The 20,648-nt window shown below is 47.9% G+C and overlaps 1 protein-coding gene across 2 annotated transcripts in view; it reads left to right on the top strand.

Annotated features, from left to right (window-relative positions):
- Positions 1-260: 260 nt before the first annotated feature.
- Colec12 (collectin subfamily member 12) overlaps positions 261-20,648 on the top strand; it is a 158,991-nt gene continuing 138,603 nt past the window's right edge. Inside the window, exons 1-2 of one of the 2 annotated variants that reach the window (XM_063231880.1) lie at positions 261-416; positions 12,893-12,943. In XM_063231880.1, the coding sequence (XP_063087950.1) occupies positions 410-416; positions 12,893-12,943 (58 nt within the window). In that variant the 5' untranslated portion in view covers positions 261-409. Of the gene's footprint in view, positions 417-1,124; positions 1,180-12,892; positions 12,944-20,648 lie in introns of those variants that run through there. The other variant, XM_063231879.1, reaches the window with a different exon arrangement.

The following is a 20,648-nucleotide window of genomic DNA, read 5'->3' as shown; positions in this document are numbered from 1 at the left end:
TCCCCGCGTGCGGGTGGGCAGCGTAGTCCCACGCTCCGTGGGTAGCATAGCTTCTGGCGGCCCGCCCTGTCGCGCGCTCCGGGGGGTGACGCGGGACCTCCTGGGAGGGGCTTTTCCCTCGGGTGGTGGTGGGGTGTGCGGGCTGCGCGAGCTCCCGGCAGGGCAGGGCGGGGCGGAGCGGGGCGTGCCGGGGGGGCGGGGCGGGGCGCGAGGGCGCGGCGCTTGCCCGGGGTGGCGGCGGCGGCGGCCCCCGGCGGCAGAGCGCGCGGCGGCTGCTGTGGCGGCGGCGGGGCGAGCTGGGCGCAGACGGAGGGCGCGGGGCGCGGCTGCCATGGGCGCGCAGTGACGGCGCGCAGGGCGATTTTCTCGCGCGGAGCCCCGGGGCTGGCGGCGCGCGTCCTCGGCCACCATGAAAGGTAGGGCGGCGGGGTGCAGGCTGCCCGGGCTGCGGTTCCGACTGCGGAGCGCTGCTCTCCGGCGCCGGCGTGTTCACCGCGGGGACCTCGAGGCGGGGACTTGGAAGTGCTCAAGTCCGCTCCTCGCCACCGTTACTTTTGCCAGGTAGTTGGAAGCCGTTGTTTACCGGTTCCGGATTCCAACTTTTTAATTGGAGAAAACTCCTGAGGAGCGCGAGGCGGCCCCGCTCCCTGCGATCTCTCCGCTCTGCGCGCGGTCTTCCTTCCCGGGGCTGCGCTGTCCCCAGCCGAGTTGTCGCAGCGCGTGGGCCGGGGTTTTCTCGGGACCCGGAATGTCCGTGCGGCGCCCGCCGCACATCTGGCAACAATTAACCGCCCGCGGAGCGCAGCTGGTTACGGACGCGCGCTTGGCATCTTTCTGCATCAAACTCAGGCTGGAAAGTAACCTCTTATGCCCGCGTCCCCGCCGGTGTCCGCCCGCGCGTGGCAGTGCCCACGTGCGTGCAGGGCGACGCCGCCGATATGGAGTCACCTCCTGGCCACGTCCTCACAACCCTTTTGTGGAGGTGTCAGAGGTTATCGGACCTTGAAAGGGAGCCCCGGGGAGCAGTACTTGGCCAGCAGCCTTCTGTGTAGTGGAGACGCGAGGATTTGTCAGCGGAACCTTGATTTAGATGTCAGATAAATGATCGCGGCGGAAGCATCAAAGCGAGCGGTTGAGGAATGGGCCTGCGCGGTGTTTACACAACACTGGAGTTCCCGGGTTGGTGCTGGGGTAACCCGCGTCGCCCTGCGCGGTAGGGGCCCTGGTGGAGACGCCGTCCGGCCGACTGCGGTGGCCGCGGTTCCAGCCTCACCAGATAGCACGGTGGCTTCAGGGGTCGCGGGGAGCCCTGTCCGCTGAGAAAGTTTCCAGAACTTGCGGGGTTGGTGCCTGCCTGTTCCCTAGCCTTCCAAGGGCGCTGTGCCCCCACGCAGAGAGCCCCAAGGGAGGGACCGAATGTCAGGTGGGGAGTGAGTGCCCCCCCTAAAGGGTAAAACACTTCTATGGCGTTCTGAGCAGACTTTCCAAGCGCAGTAGTGTGCGTTCTCTCTGCCCCAGCTGCACTTCTTTCACTGATGTTATAGGAAATGTGCTCGTTTGTTAGCTAGCTCTGGTTGAAGGATCCTTCCTACAAAGCAGCTTCCCTGGGCTGAGACTTAGTGGGGGGCCTGGCTGGCCAGCCATAAAGGCCAGTAGTTTTTCAATTCTTGGGAACACTAGCTCTACTATGGGTTCCTAAACCCTAAGATGTTTGTTTTTTGAGATAAGGTCTTGCTATGCAGCTTAGGTTGGCTTTCAGCTCACTTTGTAGCCCAGGGTGGTCTCGAACTCTCAACGATCCACCTGCCTCAGTCTCCTGAGTGCTGGAATTACAGGTGTGCACCACCACGCCTGGCAACCCTAAGATTTTTGTTAAAGCTTTCCCATAGCCGATGACTAACTGCAGCCTGGATACTTTGCAGCATTAATTCAAACCTGCAATGAAAAATGAAAATGTACCTAAAAGCCCCGGACACATTTATTTTTTAACACAGGGTCTTGCTATGTAGCCCAGGTTGGCTTTAAACTCCTGTCAGTCCTCCTGTCTCTTCCTCTCTAGTCTGGAATTACAGGCTTTTGTCATCATGCTGGGCTCTGAACAAGTATTTGGTGCAATTTATGCAGTGTGGTCAACCATGTTGTGCAACCCTAGAGAACGCTCCTATTTTACCCTCTACAATCTTTACCAGAAAGCTCCACCATCTTGCCTCAGTTAGGGAAGCAGATCCAAGAGTCCATGTGTTGACTAGTCATTTCCAAGCCTCTTTTTACATGAAAATAGGCTGCAGGAGATGTGCTTACTATTACCACATAATTTGCACTCATCTGCCTTGTTGGTGAGATGAAGGAGGGAAGGGGCAGTAATAACTTCCTTCTGCCTACTGGGTGCCAAACCGTGGTGCTGCGCCCTCTGTGGCCTCTGCAGTCAGTCTTGGCAACAGCTTCTGGAGTACAGGTTGTGTTTTGCTCTTATGCTGAGGTTTGAAGCCAGAGCACTAAACAAGCTCTACCACTGAGCGACAGCCCTGGCCCAAGAGCAGGCGTTTTAATTCCTTCCGTGTCATAGGGGGATGCAGGGCAGGAGAAACAGGAGCTGGCAGCCTGCAGGAGGGGGAGGGACCCAGGATGGACTCTGCTGGTTTCCCTGCGGGCTGAGGTCGCTCTGGGAGGCCAGTGTCAAGAACTTTTGGTGGAGACTGGAGGAAATGCCAATCTCAGCTGAGTAGTGCAGTGGCACAGTGGCCAGGAAAGGGGTGAGCGGCAGTGGGGTCTCGGCTTCCAGAGCACGGAGTGTGGTGGAGGCCTGGATTGAAAGCAGTGTCTCCTTTCCAAGTGGGATTATTGTGATGCTGGGTTTCCGATATCGTTACACAGCTGATAATTTGCCAGTTTTCATTAGAATTTTGTTTTTATTTTTGCCTTTTTTGAGACAGGATCTTTCTATGTAGTTCAGGCTGGCCTTGAGCTCACTTTGTAGCCTAGGCTAATCTCGAACTTGCAATGACCTTCCTGCCTCAGCCTCCCGAGTGCTGGGATTACAGGCGTGTACCACCATGTCTGGCTAGAGTTTGATTTTTTTAAATGCTGGAAGGTGACAGCAAGCCCAGCAAATACTTAAAATCAAGGTGTAGTTGGCATAGAGTTGTACCTGTACTGAAGGTGCACAGACCTTTTTGTTTTCCTTATTTCCTTAAAAATACAGTGTAACAACTGTGTACCATAGCGCTTGCCTTCCGTTAGGTTTTATTAGTCTTTTAGAAAGAACTGACTTGAAGTGTCTAGAGGAGGTGTGAAAGTTATAAGGAAATACTGTTACACTTTTTTCATTTGTTTTTTGTGATGCTGGAAACCAGGGCCTCAAGCATCCTAAACTGCACTCTGTCGCTGATCTGCAGCATCAGCCTTGTGCCATTTTACAGATCTTGAGCACCCTGGGTTTTGGTACTGAAGAGAGAGCTTGGATTTGGCATCCAGGGCTGTAGTAATCTAACACATTCTTTAGCTAAATGCAAAATCAGTGTCTACTATGGAAGTTACGGAAGTTACAGAATTTCATTTGCTAAAGCAGTAGATCTGTGCAAGTCAGATGCCTTTTCAGGGTACCTCTTTGGGGAGGGAACCTTTTTAATGCTGAAGTTTAAACCTGGCGCATGACCTTTGTCATAACCCGGGTTTTGTAGGATCCCAAGCTGCCCTGTGCCACAGCGCCACCTATCGGTTGCACTTAGCAACGCGGTTCTATTCCCTTCATCCCTGGAGTCAGGAGTACCAAAATAATGACATCATTACTCTTAAGTTTTCCAGAAGACAATTTCGTGCCTCGCTGCTTCAGTCCTTCAAGTCTTGCAAGATGATTAAAGCAGGAAGTTTGTTTTAATGTTTTTTTTTACTTTTTTTTTTTGGTGCCGGGATCGAACTCACAACCTCAAGTTTGCCAAGCAGGCACTTATGCTGTTGAGCCAAACCCCTGGCCCTTAATATATTTTTAATATCATTGTTAGCTGGACTACATTGTGCAGCTCATGGCTGTTGGACATGCTTACATTCTTTAGAGTTAGATGTGCCATTACTAAATCACATTTCTGGATCACAAAGTTGAAGATATCAATGAGCTGCAGTGGAGCGGCCCAGGTTGCCTAAGAGACAACCGAAAACAGCCAGCACCACTGGGGACCTCGCGCCGTCCAAGCCGCAGCTCTCATTTAGCACGGGGAGGAGGCCAGAGCTGTTAAAACGCAGCGTTCAGCTGCTTATTTTTGTACTTTTGTCTATAAACATTTCTGAAATACTGTTTGACAGTGAGACTTAAAAAAGCCTGGTCAGCAGTATATTTCTTCCACTGTGTGTTTTAGGATTTCGTCTCCTTGCTTTCTTAGGATCTGAGTTTTCTTGTGCCTACCTGGGATAAGCCAGCAGGCATGGGAGGCGGAATTAAGGTAGCAGGATTGGGTCTCTTCCCTTTCCCTGATTGGGCAGTGGGGCTGCTCTTCCTCTTACTGTACCTTCAGCTTAGCGTGGGTTTGCCCATGCCTGACATTCTTGGTATAGAGTTTTGAGTTATTGCTAAGTAGTCACCTCTGCAATTTAATTTCCCCAGTGTTCCCACACCTCCCTGTCCGCCTCTCAACCTTGCCACATGGCTCTGGAGAGAGGGAGGCAGGAAAGCTATCAGATGAGAGCTTTTGCACTGCTCAGTGGCCGGGGCTCTCATTTTCCTGATAACATGCCTATTCTCGTTAAAATATTATTTCAACACTGCAGATGCAAGCACTGCTACAGTGAGTTGCATGGGCCTTGGGATGTGAGCTTACCATGGGACAGCGGCACTTCCGTTTTGTGACGGGAAAAGCCTGTTTGCCTTGGGTTAGCCCGGATGGTAGGTGATGCCTCGGGAGGCCCCCTGTGCAGGTGGCTTCCTGGTGGGAAGGAGGGGCCTGGTTCCAGCAGAAGCTGCCCTCTGCCCTGGCTTTGTATGCAGTGAAGGCCAGGCTGTCTCAGCAGCAGAGGCTCTTGGTGGCTACAGGGCAGAAATAGGTCCTGGAGGCCTGAGATCCCTCTGAAGCAGTTTGTGCTCACAGGCAACTTCTTGGGTGTTTCTGCTGGGCCACTTTCTATTTTCTACTCTGATGAGGTCCCATGTACTGAGCAGTCCTTTTTTTTTTTTTTTTTTTTGTATTTTAAAATTATTAATTAATTAATTAATTAATTGAGACAGGGTCTTGCTATGTGGTTCAGGCTGGCCTTGAGCTCAAATATGTAGTCCAGGCTGGTCTTAAACTTGCAAGGATCCTCCTGCCTCAGCCTCCAAGTGCTGGGATTACAGGCATGTGCTAGCATGCCCAGTTCATACCTGTAGATAGGAAAACTTATGCTCAGAGAGGTTGCATCAGTGGTCCAGAGATACCCAGCTAGTCAGTATGGAAGTCAATTCAAAGGCCCACTGTCTGGTTGCAGAATCTACCTGTGAAAGCCCAAGAAATGTGCCATTTTCAGGGGCTGATTTTAAACAAGGGGCAGTGAGGTAGAGACATTCATCTCAGAGTGATGTTCTTTATTGCTGAGAACAGTGTTTAACCACCCCAGCCACTCAGGGTGCAAGGGAGGCAACTTTTCAATTAAGCAGTGATTTAATTCCTACTTAAGTAAGTGTCACTCACAGAGCCAAGACCGATATAGTACCTTTGAAAAGGCCCTGCTGATTGCTAAGGGCTTTCAAAATTACACAGCAAAAGCCAAGAGAAGCAGGAGTTAGTAATCCCAGATTAAGATTTCAAAGAGATCCTGGGAGCTCTGTTAGCCCAGAATTTATCATAAATACTTATTTACTTATTTGTCTTTTTTGAGACAGGGTCTTGCTATGCAATTTAGGCTGGGCTTGAGCTTACTTTGTAGCCCAGGCTGGTGTCAAACTTGCAATGATTCTCTGCCTCAGCCTCCCGAGTGCTGGGATTCCAGGTCTGTGCCACCACACCTGGGTCCTGACTTCCATTTTCTTATGACTTAGACAATCAGGAAAGTAGCTGAGACAATTTACTATTCAAAGGTTGAACAGTCCCACTGTAGAGCAGATAATATATACTTAAAATATAATCACCTCACCCAATATAATTATGCTTCCTGAACCTAGAGCTGGACCTGATTATTTCTGGGTGGCCACAGGAGCGGGGGCTGTGAAGCAGAAAGCGTGGGGCCATAGGCAAAGTAGCCCTGTGGGGTCTTATTTTTATCTGTGAAATGAGGGTTTTGGGGGGGGGTTACTGGGAATTGAACTCAGGACTTTGGCTTACCAGGCAAGCGCTGTGCTGCTGAACTGTAGCCAAGGTTTTTTTTTTTTTTTTCTTCGAGACAGGGTTTTGCTATGTATTTCAGGTTTGCCTTGAACTCACCATGTACTGGGATCACAGGTGTGTACCACCATGCCTGGCCGCACTGAGATAATAATGACATTTATCTGGGGAGCTGTTGGAGGGTTGACAGAGTAATGCACATCAATTGCTTGGGAGGGTGTGTAATGAGAACTAATGTTTTAGGTTCTGTAAAACACTGGATTGCTGTGTTATTATAACTTGCCGCTCCCTCCAGGCATTAGTTTAATTGCCAATTTCTGAACCACTTGTGTTAATTTGATCAGGTGATACACTTCAGACCAGGAAGGCAAGTGTTCAGTACTGAAGTTAACTTTCCAATTGCAAATGTGTTGCCACTGACCCTGGGGCAGAGGCGCGTCAGGCCCGGCTGTGCTCCACCAGCACCATCACGCCTGGCACGGACCTTGTCGTCAAAAATCTGCCCCAGTCCCATGCCAGGACCACACTTAGAAGAGAAGCTTCCCTCAGTGCTGGTGCGGTTCCCTGCACGCTCTCCTCACGGCAGGAACTCTGCATAGATGCAGGAGCCTGGCTTGCCAGCAGCACTGCTGCACTTGGTGATAATGACAAACGTCTCGCAAGGTCTGTCTCAATCAGTGTACAATTTTCTTGGGTAAGGGTTAGAGTAGGACATCCAGGAAGTGCACATGGAACACAATTGTCACTAAGTACTAGGCCAGATGTGTGCATCCGTAAAGATTTTGACCATATGTCATCGTGTCTGTTTCACTAGTGTTAATTTGCATGCAGTCCTCATATTTCGATTTATTATTTACACCTGGACCACCAAGGCCTAGTTTATTTCCCCTTCTTTCTCCTCCCGTCTCCTCTTATCTTCTCTCCTTTCCTTTCTTACGGTCCTGGGGCTTGAACCCAGGGATGCTGAACCACTGAGTCACATCTTTTCAAATTTTAAGACAGGATTTTGCTAAGTTGCCCTAATTGGCCTCAGAGTTGGAACCCTCCTGCCTCATCCTGCCTACTAACTGAGATTACAGGCATGTACTACTGTGCCAGCCTCTTTTCTCTCTTTGCTAGGGATGAAATCCAGGGTCAGGTGAATGTTTGACTCTTGGCCCCATTTTTGAACACAAATATTTATTTGGTATGAAATTTCTATGTGCCAGGCTCTGTAGAAAATCAATAACACAGGTAAATAAATCCCCCACCCTCAGGGAGTTCTTGGTCGGTAGGCCAGGGAGGACTTACTTTCAGACACCTGGAGCCCAGGGGCAAGGTGGGAAGCAGGTAATGTGAGGCTCTCCTACCTGGCTGAAGGAGGGACATTTCCATTTGGAGAAATTGGAGCTGGTTCATTACCCTGAATTATAATTTACATTCTAAGTTGTCTTACTCTACTAGGGTGTTTCATTAAAGAAAAATGTCTTTATTTTCTGTTACTTATTTACTTATTAGTACTAGGGATCGAACTCAGACCTTATACTTGCTAGGCAGATGCTTATGCCACTGAACTAAATCCCTGACCCTTTATTTTTTAAAATTTTTATTTATTTAGGTTATTTTGAGACAGTGTCTCAGGGTTATTTGAGACAGGTTGGCCTCAAACTCAGAATGTTCTTTATGCCTCAGCCTTGTGACTCTTCTGGGCCTCAGGCTTCTCATCTGTAAATAGGGAACATAACAAAACGTGAAGCCTTGGTATTCAGTGGGTGCTTCATCTTCCCCAAACATGGTGGGCTTTCGGAAAGAGAGAGACCTAACTTCTTTCTCACTTTAAGGAGTCCTTGAGCTAGTGGGAGAGTCCGAGGCCTGGATAACTCTAGTTTGCCTGACTTTCAACGAGAAGTAGCGCCACCATGTGCCGTGAACATGCGAGGTGCTGAGGAAGCCTGTAACAGGTTCCTGGTGTCGGGCGTCTTTCCATCTGTTGGCATCAGAACCAGAGCCAGAAAATCAGGCAGACGGACAGGACTGGGTTGCACTGTTAGCCTGGAGTGCAGGGTAAGATGGCAAAGTCTCACTGCAGGGCTGTACCCCAACTTGGTCCCAGGCCGACTGGAGCCTCTGAGTTTGTGTGAGCCTCCAGGACGTCTGAATGAAAGGTCCAGAACAGTAGGGCTCAAAGAATTCAGTGACAGAATTCTGTTCTGTGTTCTTCATCAGTCTGCGGCCTGGTGTGGTGGTGCATGCCTGCAACCCTTACACGGGGCCCTGGGCCATCTGTCTTTTTTTTTTTTTTAAAGCAAGGTCTCACTGTGTATCCCAGGCTGGCCTCGAACTTGCAGTGATCCTCACGCATCTGCTTCCTGTGCACTGGGATTACAGATGTGCGCCACCACGCCTAACCCAGGCCATCGCCTTCATTGAAACCTGTTGGTGATTACGGATCTTTCCCCTCTGTAATGTTCAGTCCCAGGATGAGGTCTCTTCATCTGCATGATTTAGGTACTCAGTGGTGCTGTCCACAAGGCCCTGAGCACTGAGGGTTCCTGCTTCCTCAAGCTTGACCCTGCTCCTGTCAGTGGGGGCACCTGAATTGAGAAGGAGGCCAGCACTGAATTTGGTTCTGGATTCCTTTCTGGACTCCGTTCTGGAAGACCCCTCGGAGGCTGGGGAAGACTTGGTCCCCAGCTGGGAAGTGGAGGAAAGCTTGGGGGGCAGGTCCAGGTGATTGGGGGCGACTCTAGAAGGGACTGTGGGACCCTGGTCTCTTCTTCCCTTTCTGGTCTTTCACTTTGCATCTATGCAGGGAGTGGGCTTGTCTCTTTGTCCCAACAGTATGGGGCCAAACACGCATAGACTGGAGCCTCCAGTGCGTCAGCCAAAACAAGCCTCTCTTTCTAGCTTGGCTGTCTGGGTATTTGTTAGTGACTGAAAGCTGACAAAGACCCCGAGCTTTTCTGGGGCCAGTTCTACCTGACTTTGAAGGCTAGGAAAAGAGGATTTTTAGAATCAACAATTGAAAACACTTACATAAAACAAAGCTAGAGGAATTTTTGTTTTCCTTTCTTAGCACCCTTCAGAGTCTCAAATGGTTAAAAATGCCACTGTGAAAGGGTTGAAATGTGTACCATTTTCAGTCACCCTCCCCCAATAGCACAAAACTCAGCAAGAGTGAGTTAAAGCACTTCTCTATAGATCCTTACCTGGTGACCCAGTCAGAAGTTATCTGTAGTGTTTTATCAGTGGCCCTTGTGTCTTGGATGATTTTCTATCTACCTTCAGTACTGGATGAGGCAGAAATATTTTTATTCTCTTTTAAATAGCTGTTATAAGAGTGGCTAATCCAGCTGGGCGAGGTGGCATGCACCTGTAATTCCAGCATTCTGGGAGGCAGAGGCAGGGGGCTTAGAAGTTTGAGCTCAGCCTGGGCAGTTTATGGATGTTGTATCTCAAAATAAGAAAGGACTGGGAGTGTAGCTCAGTGCTGAAGCCTTGGATTCAATCTTCAGTATTGTGAAAGAAAAAAAATAAAAGAGGCTAATTAGTCCTGGGGGCGAGGGTTGAGATGAGATGCGGGAGACCCTTCTGCACACTGTCTGTGGGCCACTGTTAGGCCTTTGTTCCCTTGAGCCCTAGTGGGTTTGAGTGTGTTAATTTGGAGGAAGAGGCAGGGACAGAACTGAACTGCTTTAATAACAAAAATATGAGAAACGTAAATTCCCAGGGAAATTTCAACAAGGAAAAAGACTGGAGGAAAAAGACTCAGGCTAAATGCTGCTACATGGGAAAAAGATACGAGAGGGAAAAGCAAACAAATGAATAGTCACCCTGCTGGAAAACAGCTTTGGGGGAGCAGCATCCCCAGGCTTGCACCCAGGCGTGGGGAGATGCTGAGTCTGCTGCTCTGCGGTGGCTGTGAACTAGCAGCGACGTCGCCTCAGCCGCAGGGTCCCAGTAGGTTGTGTTGCAGGGGGCTGCTGGTGGCTTGTGCAGCGGGGGATACCAGTGTCTGGGTGGCATCACACAGCCTCATGGCGCCAGCTAGGCCAGGCTGGGAGCCCCCAGTCGCCCCCTCACCCTGGGGTGCTGTCAGCTGTGATGGAAATATTTGGGGAAGAAGTTGCGTCTGTACTGAATGCGTGCAGACTTGTCCCCTGCACAGTCGTTCTTTCCTAAACAATAAAGTGTAATAGCCATTTACACTCATGAGGCCTCACATTGATTGTATCCAGTAGTGCAAGTAACCTGGACAGTGAAGTCTGTGGGAGGCAGTTACTACTCATAACATTTATAACTACTTACTACTTAGAATAGCTATTTAAAAAATAGCTGTGTCGGGGCTGGGGATTTAGCTCAGCAGCATAAGTGCCAGCCTTGCAAGCAGGCAGTCATGAGTTTGATCCCCAGTACTGATAAAAAAGAAAAAGACAAAAAAAAAAAATAGCTGTGTTACTACTGCACTGGTTCACGGGCGATGCCTGAGCTCCCGTGGTCCCCAAGGGTGCTGAGGGGCACACGGAGTGAGTAACTAAGCAGATGAGTGGATCTGAGCAGCAGTGACGGCAGCAGCAGGCAAGTGTTTCTCTTTGAGAATAGACCAGGTGTGGCACACGCCTGTAACCCCAGCAGTCAGGAGGCTGAGGCAGGAGGATCACTTCAAGATCGAGGCTAGTCCACGCTACATAGTGAGTTCAAGACCAGCCTGGTCTACAGAGTAAGACCCTGTCTCAAAGAGAGAGAGAGAGAGAGAGAGAGAGAGAGAGAGAAGGAGAGAGAAGGAGAGAGAGAGATTGAGATTTGACCACTTGGGCTATTAGTACTATAGATTCCTAAGTCAGGCTGAAAGAGTCAGGGACTGACCTGTGCAGGTCATTGAGATCACTGAGTTGGTGGGAAAGTGCCATTCTGATTGTGAGAATGCTCTTCCCTGCAGAAGGCACTAACGCTGTGTTGGAGTTAATGATTTTTCAGCAGTTTTTAAACTTCATTCTGTAGAAACTATATTTTGAATTTGGGTCCTTTTCCAAGCTTGAAAGAAGCCGTTTGGAACTTTGTGGGGATGTTGGATGGTAGCAGCCCCCATGAGACCTGTGATTGCTAGGGGAGCAGCTAGTATGCTGCAGTATGCTGTGACCTGAGCTGAGATGTGGGGTGGATGACTCTTACTCAGTGCACTTGGGGATTTTGTTTGTTTCGTTTTGAGAATGGTCTTACCATGTAATTCAGGCTGGCTTTGAATTCACGATGTAGCCCAAACTGGCTTCCAGTTTGCAGCAATCCTCCTGCCTCAGCCATCACAGATGTGTGTCATCACACCAGGCTTTAAATGCATTTTGACCTACTATGTGTCTGATTTCTTCTGGGTTTATTGGGACTTCACCCTGTCGTAGAGGATAAGGTCCGACTTTGACACTATGACATCTCTTACTCATCATTAAAAGTGTCCTTGGCACAATTCATATGGCATTTTATTTACACAGTGGTTGCCCTTTGCAGACCCACAGCTGTCAGAAACACAGCATGCGAGTTCTCTGTGGAAATGGTGAGGGGTCACCTTGTGTCCACGGGGGAAGGAGATGGCCTTTCAGAAGGAAGTTTGGCCAGTATAGCATCTCTCTGGCATCCTCAGTGGCTCCCAGCCTAGGAATCCTATGCCAGGCTTGCTATTGAGACACAATCACCAGGTGCTGTTTCTTGGTCCCAGTGACCCAATAGAAGCAGAGTGGGGAGGGGGCGGTGTCTGGAGGTCCCTGCAGCACTTTGCTGGCCTCCTAAGAGGTGGCAGCAGCTATGACTTCAGAACCTAGCTCTACTAGATAAGATAACTTGTCTCTCATTTGAGGCTTGAACCCCTTGGACATGGATTACTTTAGTTATTCATTCAACAATTATTGAGTCTCTGTCCTTAGGCCTAATTTTAGCCATTGGAAATTTAGTCTTTTGAATCTAGGTAGGAAAAGTTCCCATTCACAGGCAGCACAGTGACAGTAATAAACTCACATACACACAGGAGAAAATAAGGAAGCTGTCAGAGAGTAATACTGAGATAATGTTGTGTGACAGTGGCTGAGTGCTCCCAAAGGCATCTTTTTCTTTCTTTCTCTTTTCTTTTCTTTTTTCTTTTTTTTTTTTTTTGTTTGAGATGGGGTGTTGCTATGTGGCCTTGAACTCAGGGTGATCCAAAGCACTGGGACCACAGGTGTGCTTCACCACAGCTCGCTGCAAAAAGGCAATTTGAAAGAACCACTAGGCAGCAAAGATCTAAATTAAAAGTCCCCTTAACAGTAGAAAGACTGGGCACACTTGTGCATGCCTGTAACCCTGGCTCCTCAGGAGGCCCAGGCAGGAGGATCACAAGTTCAAGGCCAGTCTAATTTAGTGAGACCCTGGCTCAAAATAAAAATGAGCGGGGGATACAGCCATGTGTTCAATCCTCATTGTGTCAAAAAAAAAAAAAAAAAAAAAAAAAACGCAGGAAGGTCACTGCAGGCAGTGGGCACAGCCCCGGAGACGGAAGGAAGCTGCTAAGATGGGCGCTGTGGCAAAGGGATAGCAGAACTAGTGCCCCAAAGCCGTGAGCCCCCTGCCCTGGGCTAATGCTGTCTTTTCTTCTCCCGCAGACGACTTCCCTGAGGAGGAGGAGGTGCAGTCCTTCGGTTACAAGAGGTTTGGTGAGTTCGAGCAGAACTGTGTCCTCTTCTCCTCACTCAGCCTGGGACCCTTGGAGTCTGGAATAAGCCCGTGGTTCAGCTCTGGAAGTCCGGGGGCGCTGTGGCTCTGAGGGTCAGTGGTTGGGACCTGAGGTTCCACAGAACAGGCAGCTGGTCACCACACCTCAGGGGCCTGAGTGTGGGGAAGGATGTTGGTGTTCGTGTGTCTGAATGCGGAGCAGATGACTTGCTACCCAGCAGGGCGGGAGAGAAGATCTGGGGGCAGAATTCATGGGATTTCTCTGTGTTGGTATTTACTTAGTTAGATTTCTTTGAGACAGGATCCCAGTATGTAGTTTAGGCTGGCCTTGAACTCTTGGTGATCCACCTTCCTCCGCTGCAGGTGCTGGGATTAGAGGTGTGTGCCACTGCACCCAGCTGTGTTAGTGTTTAGAAACCATGCAACCCCCTCCCCTCGTCTCCCCTGTCACTCAGGCCTTCGTTCATAAAACTTGGTATCTGTTAGTGGATGGGGAAAGAGGGAGACTTATCCAGGAAACCAACTATCCACAGGTGCTTTGGGATGAGTCGAGCCCAAAGATACCAACATCTTGGGCTCTGAATGTCTCTTCTATGTGATCAAGTCAAGAGTTTGAGATGGTATAAAGTTTTCACTTATTAATTGGAAAGGCTGTATTCTGGGTTTCTTGATATGGAAATATTTGAAGCTATAGTATATGAAGTTTTATTCAAATATTTCAAGGAAAAAGACAGACACTATGGTAACTACTATTAAGTCGGGTTATTTGGTGGTGGAGCACTAGGTTGCTGAAACAGTATTTGACCTGTATTGTTATATTGTTATGTCCTGTTTTATCTCAGTCTCTCTCTTATTCTTTAAAAAAATTATTTAGTTATTTATTATGTTTGTTTTAATTAAGGGGAAAATTTAAAAAATTAGCAGGATATATAATAGTAACTTTTTTTGATTTCCTATTAACTTGTTTTGAAGTCCTGTAATACTCCCACGATCTTGTTTTGACTGATTAGACTCTGCTCCATTCTGTGTGATAGTATCAAGTTTGAGGGTATAGGCAACTACTTTGAAGGCAATAAGATTCACTAAGATGCCTATTCTGGTTTGACTATTGTCTCCTTTGGAAGTCTTGTAATGTTTACAATGCTTAAGTTTTATTGGTCTTGTCCTCTACTGTTTTGTTCAACTTTATAATATCTAATGAGATAGACAATTCTTTTTAAGGAAACGAGACATTGTTGATAACCATTGTTGATAACCTTGTACTCTGTTTTACATCATGTGCTATGTCTATCCTTGGTTTTGACTGACAGCTTTGTTTTGCCATATTTGACTTTATTCTCTCCCCCCCAAAAAAGTAATAAGAACTAAGGAGTAATAAAACCCAAAATGTGTAAATTTTGTTGTAAAAAAGAGAGGGAAAAAAAGAGCTCTAAAGGATACAACAGCAAGTGTGTTTAGGGGTGTTAAATAGCTGACCATATTAATGTCTTTGGTTGGATCATTGAACACAACTGTTTGCAGTCTCACTGTTTGAATGTCCACTTTGTATGCTTTGATACTGTGATTTGAGCAGCTATCTCTAAGATGATAATATGTCATCTATTAACTGGTGATTTCTTACTGTTTTTTTTTTGTAGTTCTGTATTACTTGTACCCTTATACCGCTTTGTTTTGTTTTGTGTTTTTCTCTTTTTCCTTTTAAATAAAATTTAAAAAAAAAGTTTGAGATGGGTGGATTGCCTTGGGCCACTCATGGGCCCTAGATGCCATCATAGGAGTTCTTAGAAGAGTCCACAGCAGGCACAGGAGTGCTGATGGCAAGAGGCAGGGAGTGGAGGGAGGAATTGGGTGGCTTTTTGAGCTGAAAAAAGCAAAAAACAGGTTCTTTAGAACTTGCAGAGGAGAGTGGCCACACAACTGCTTTATTTCAGCCAACTGAAGCTGACTGTAGACTTTAGGCTTCCTGATCGTGAAGAGAAGGGATTTGTGTTGTTGCATTGCACTGTTTGGAGTTCCTTACAGCAGAGAGAGAGAGAGAGAGAGAGAGAGAGAGAGAGAGACAGAGAGACAGAGAGACAGAGAGACAGAGAGACAGAGAGACAGAGAGACAGAGAGTCAGAGAGAGACAGAATGAAAAAATGAAAGAGAATGAATCTATTTCCTGTTGCTTAAAAAAATCCTGGCTGGACGTTGATTAGAGTTAACAACCCCCAGCTGCTCTGGCTCCCCCGTTGTTTTAACATTTTTCCTTCTGGAAACTCATTTCTCTGATTTTTTCTGGGAAAGAAAGTTGCCTGTGGGATGGGAATGTGGTGGCACAGAGCCCGTGGCGCCTCCATTCATGCCCTGGCAGAGCAGCCGATGTGAAGGGCCTCTCCCACTTCCTTCTCCTTTTCCTCCTCGTGGGTTTCGGGTGGCATCAGGGTCCTTCGGAAGATGGCAGTAGGAATGAAGATGAAATCAAGAATTACAAAGGAAAACAAAACCTCCAAAGAAAAACATCAAAAGGCAGAGATAAAGAGGTAACTAAAGTTACCAAAATAAGGCAACATAAATCGATGTCTATATGTTTTGGGAATCAGTAAGAGAGGAAAAGGTCTCTTTAAAGAGTGACCTTGAGAGAAAATTCATTATTTCACAATCATATGATTGGATGGGAAGGGATTTGGTGAAAAACACACAAAAAATAGCACGTTGCTGAAGAGATTTTGATTTACAGGTTAATGTAAGATAATGATGAGACTTGCCAGCTGATGATTCAGGGGACAGAATTTAAAGTACCAGAGAACAGCAACTGAGAGGCATGAGGAAAACAATCCTGACAGAGGACAGGGCCCGATGACAGTTGAAACCCAGGACTAGGTGATAAGAACTATGCCTGGGGTAAGAAATCCTCAGGTGGAGTGAAGTGATGGAAACCCAACTGTAGGAGCAGAGAATGTTTACAGACAGAAAGTTTTGCAATTACTTAAGCCAGGCTTTAATTTTATAGAGGCGTGGATAGACAAGTTAGCTGGGCTGTGTTAGAAGATTTTCTAGCTTCTAGCTCTCAGACTGGTATCCTGGGGACACCCAATCAGGCCCCACTTGGGAGTTCTGGCCATTTGTCTAGGATGCCAGGCCTGGTTCTTCAGGCAGTAGGCAGGTATGGGGCTCCTAAAAAGTGGCCAGATCTGGTTGGGAATTGAGCAGAGCCCAAGAGCTCTTTCCTTCAGGGACGGTGACATGTGAGCCTTTAGAGGAAGTCCTGTTCTTCTAGCGCAGCAGGTTAGTAGCGAGATGGGGACAGGTGTCTGGAGACCAGCTAGGCCCCTCTCTAGGTCCTGTTCCTGGTGACTCTTGTGACTTGACACCAGCTACTTGAATACTGTGAGCCACAGGTGCTGTCTTAGCCTGGTGACACTGCCTAGGTTAAGAAGTCTGCCTCCCAGATCTGTGAGGTTAAGAGAGATGCCAGATGCCTTGGTGTGTGCTGTGTATGCCTTGCGTGGGTAGGGTTAGGGTTAGTTTTGCTTTTAGTTAGTTAGGCTTTTAGTTTTGCAACAGTAGACCAGGTAACACAGAGGTTAGCTGTTATCTAATCTCTAATTTTGGGTGTGTCTTGTTTATGCAAATACAGTTAGCCCAGCTTGAGTCTCCTGACCTAGGGAAGAGCCAGGGATTCATTATTCTGCATACAAGGGGCCATGGTTTTAGCCAGTCATTACTGGGTCAGTTGATTTCCGAAGCTGTTCGGAACATTTGCTGTATAAAGCCAAGATTGCATCTCGTAATATTCCATATTTTCAAATTTGGTATAGCATTATCCTAAAGAACAAAGTGTTTAGTCCTTTATAGTGATCTAGTTTGGCATTGCATTACTTTAGTACAATCACTCTCTGTCTATGAACTCATTATTGTGGGGAGCTTTTTTTCTTTCTTTCTATTTTTCTTCAGTCTTTCCTTATGTCAAAGTTGTTTGCCCAATTCCCAAAGTTCGGGGCAGGCGTCTGAAAAAGAGAGTTAAGTCTGATGTTTTGCTACTAATTTGCTCCTGTCACAAAAGCTCCAGTGAAGGGAAATGTTGAAGAGTTAATTAACTGAGCATTTTCAAGCTTTAATCAGGCTTTGGGGGTCAGCATTTCTTGGCCTCCGCCTGCAGAGCTAATTGAGGTTGAAACTATGGTTACAATTTGGCAGAATTCCTTTTCTAGGACTTTTGTGAGGGACCAGTCTGTCAGTGTTTCTTTTCTGTCAGGAGAATATGATATATTCAGTGATGATACTTTTCTACTTCTATTCCACTTTCTGCTTTCTTCAAAAACACACCCAGAGCCCCGGAATCCCTCGCCTTCGTATATAGCTCAAAGGCAGAGACAGCATTGGCCTGTTGTCCTGGGCTGCCCCCTGCCACCCCTTTGCCCCCTGTGTGTACTAGGACACTAGACTAACTTAGTCTCATTGATTGGATGGGGACATGGGATGACAGATGTCCACGTTGGACTGCTGGGGGAGCAAGGCATGCATGGTTCAGATCACGGTGGACTTAAGGGCTCCCAGCAAGTGACTTTGGGCAGCTGGGAACATTTGCTGATTGTGTTTGACAAATAAAACTCAGGCAAAATTCCTTCCTTGGGGCTCAGGGGTAGTTGTTATTATTAATGGCTATGGGAGAAAAAGATTTGAAAAAGTGCAAACTGAAACAGTAACAAAAACTGAAAGAAAAAAAAAAAAGAAAAAACCTGAAAGGGCACATTCTAGGTGAAGCAGCGCTCAAGTGTTTGGTGGAGATAAATCAGAACAGTTCTAAGGGAATTACTGAAACATATTTAGGGGTTCCAGGTCAAAAAGGGGTATGTGTCATTATCAGATGCCTTTTCTTTTTAGGCCAGTAAGTTTGTTCTTTGAAGTACATCCTTGAACAGTTGCATTTATCCACAGCTTCACAGACCACTTATAGGTTATAATTAAAGGTTATAATTATAAGACCACTTATATAGCTATAGGTTCAAATAAGCCTGTTTTTTTTTTTTCTTTATTTCTGAAAAATAATTTCAGATTAGCAAGAATGGTATCTTTGTGTATGGAGAGACAGGGTCTTGCCATAGGTAACCCAGGCTGGCCTGGAACTCCTCAAATGACCCTTTCGCCCCAGTCTCCCGAGTAGCCGCACAGCAGTTAGATGCGGCTGCACTTAAGATGGCAAGAGTACTTTTAAGAGTTCAACTCAGGGCTGAATCTACTAGTAGTGCTGGGACTTGAACCTGCGGCCTTGAGTATGCTAAGCCCTACCACTGAGCTGCACTGCCAGCTCAGGACAAAGTGGACCACACGAAAGTGTCTACCGAGAATGACGCTGGGCTCGCTTTGGCAAGCTGCTCAAGGTGAACACTTATGTCTAGGGGACTCTTCCTGGAAGCCTGGCTTCATCTTCCGGTTTAGGGAAGGGGCTAGGAAGAAACTGTCCTTCTCCAACAGCAAGCAGGGCTGAGCGTCCCTCTCCCCAGCCCTCAGGAGGCTGACGCTGCAGAGCTGTCCGGCAGAGATGAGAATGCCAGGAATTTCCATCATTTCCTGCCGGGAAGGACTCAGTGGGCCCAGCTGAGGCCTGGCTGTCAGCAGCACCTTTTCCAGACAGGAAGGGGTAACAAGAGGCAAAGGACGACCCTGGTTGATGAACGGAGGGGAGGGGAGGGGATTTGACTTGGTGCCCTTTGGAGGGTTTCTTTGAAATGTTCAAAGCCATTTGTAGTACTTAGCGGAAGGGGGGATGGGTTTATTTATGAGATTGGGGAATCCTAGCAGAGTTGGTATTTCTGCTTTCCTAAGACCAAGGTGTCAAGTGACAGGAGGAGTGGACACCAAAGAGATTCTCAGGCCAAACTCATCTGGCCTTTGCTCCCCACAAGCAGGGGAGCTCAGTAGTCTTCAGTTTTCTTGTAAATCACCTGAAGAAGCCTGGCGGCTGGCTCAATAGCAGAGCGTCTGCCTGGCAAGCGTGAGGCCCTGGGTTTGATTCTTGGTACCAAAATAAATCAATCATCAATCAATTTGAAGAGGTTTAACAATTTTTGTCATTATCAGTGATAGAAATCTGCAACCGTATTTACCAACAACATGCACCTAGGTTTCCCTTTTTTAAGAAGCCAGGCCTCCAGATCCTCCCTGCCTTCCATATAACTTGATTTTTGAAGCAACCGTTTTTGTATGAAGGGAACCATGAAGCTTCCTTTCTTGAATTATCTCTTACATGCCAGGTGGTTTCTCAGCCATTCATTCATTTAAGTCTCTGTGAAGTCCTTGGGGGTGGGAATCACTGAGGTGGCTCAGGAACAGGCAGAAGTGTTTAGGGCACGGGGGCTGGGTGTCGTGTCTATGATTGAGTCACACCTGACTACGAGGTGTGGGGGCTGCAGTGCTGGGTGCTGTGTGCCTGGCCTGGGTGAGGTCCTGGGGTCCTGGGTTCCTCCTTCAGTATCAAGAAACACAACCAAACCCCATTTCAGGTTCTCAGAGCACCCCAAGATTCCGAGAGGGGAAGCAAGTCCTCCCCATACGTGTGTGGGGCTAAATCAGCAGCTCCTTAATCACGTCTGCTGTTTTGTAATTTCATCACGTGCATGAGATTGACCCCGAATTTTCCAACCACTGTAGAATCAACTCTGCCTGCCTTCCCTGTTTCTCATTCACTCGTGAATCCTGGAGAGGGTGCAGGAGGGAGGGGAGAGGGAATCATTTGTTTTTCCAACAATTAGGTTGAAGCTGAATGTGGTTTGGTTTTATTTTTGGAAAAACTAAAGAAGAAAATACACTCAGCCATTTTTTTTTCCCTGTGAAGACAGCATGAAGACATTCAGTTGTTTGTGGGGTTCGGTCGTTGAGGGTGGCAGCGTGGGAAAGAGTTGTTTCCTGACCATCCTCCGAGCCCAGCCACTTGAAGCACAGGAACTCTGTAGCTTTTTTTCCTGAAGGACAGGCAGTGCTCCTGGCCACTGCGGCAGGACTCCCTGGCTTGGCTTCCCCCTAGTACAGTGGAATCTGCTCCCCAGTATGTGGGTAGGAAGCCAGGCTGGGGAGCAGGCCCTCCTTCCCGAGCTGCCTTCACTCCTTACCTGCAAGTTGGCAGGCTGCACTTGGCCTCACTTTGCTCAGCTGCAAGGTGGGCCGGCAAGAATAGCTTGGGGCCTGTATGCAGCCCACAGGGCCTGAGCCTGCGGAGGGGTGCGAGCGGCCAGGAGAGCTGTGGCTTTCAGTCTTTGTTTGCTCTTGATTTTGGCTCCTTCTCATTCCCAGGCTGTGCACCCCTCACTGAGTGCACCCCAGCTCACACCTTGGGAAGCCTCGTGGCCTTCCTGTCCCTGTCCCTTGCATCTTATTTCCTGCCTCCATCAATAGCTTGCTGCAGTCCTCACTTTTTGCTCTCTGACCTGCATGAAGGCTGACACTGGTTCAGGAAGTACCAAAGGAGTCTCTTTTATTGTGGACTCTGCTCAAAATGTAAAGGCTTGGGGGCCACTAGCAAAGGATCCATCTTTGTTTTGTTTTATTTTGTTTTGTTTTTTTTTTGTTGTTGTTTTTTGTCTTTTTGAGACAGGGTCTCTCTATGCAGTTCAGACTGGCCTTGAGATCATTTTGTAGCCCAGGCTGGTCTCAAACTTGCAAAGAGCCTCCTGCTTCAGTTTCCGTTATATTGGGACTATAGTCATG

Source organism: Cavia porcellus, unplaced genomic scaffold (assembly GCF_034190915.1).
Source record: "Cavia porcellus strain 051 isolate PalLab524CR breed Dunkin Hartley unplaced genomic scaffold, mCavPor4.1 scaffold_20, whole genome shotgun sequence".
Lineage (NCBI taxonomy): Eukaryota > Metazoa > Chordata > Mammalia > Rodentia > Caviidae > Cavia > Cavia porcellus.
The sequence above is the reverse complement of the archived record's forward strand: the minus strand, read 5'-3'. Positions and strand labels throughout refer to the sequence as shown.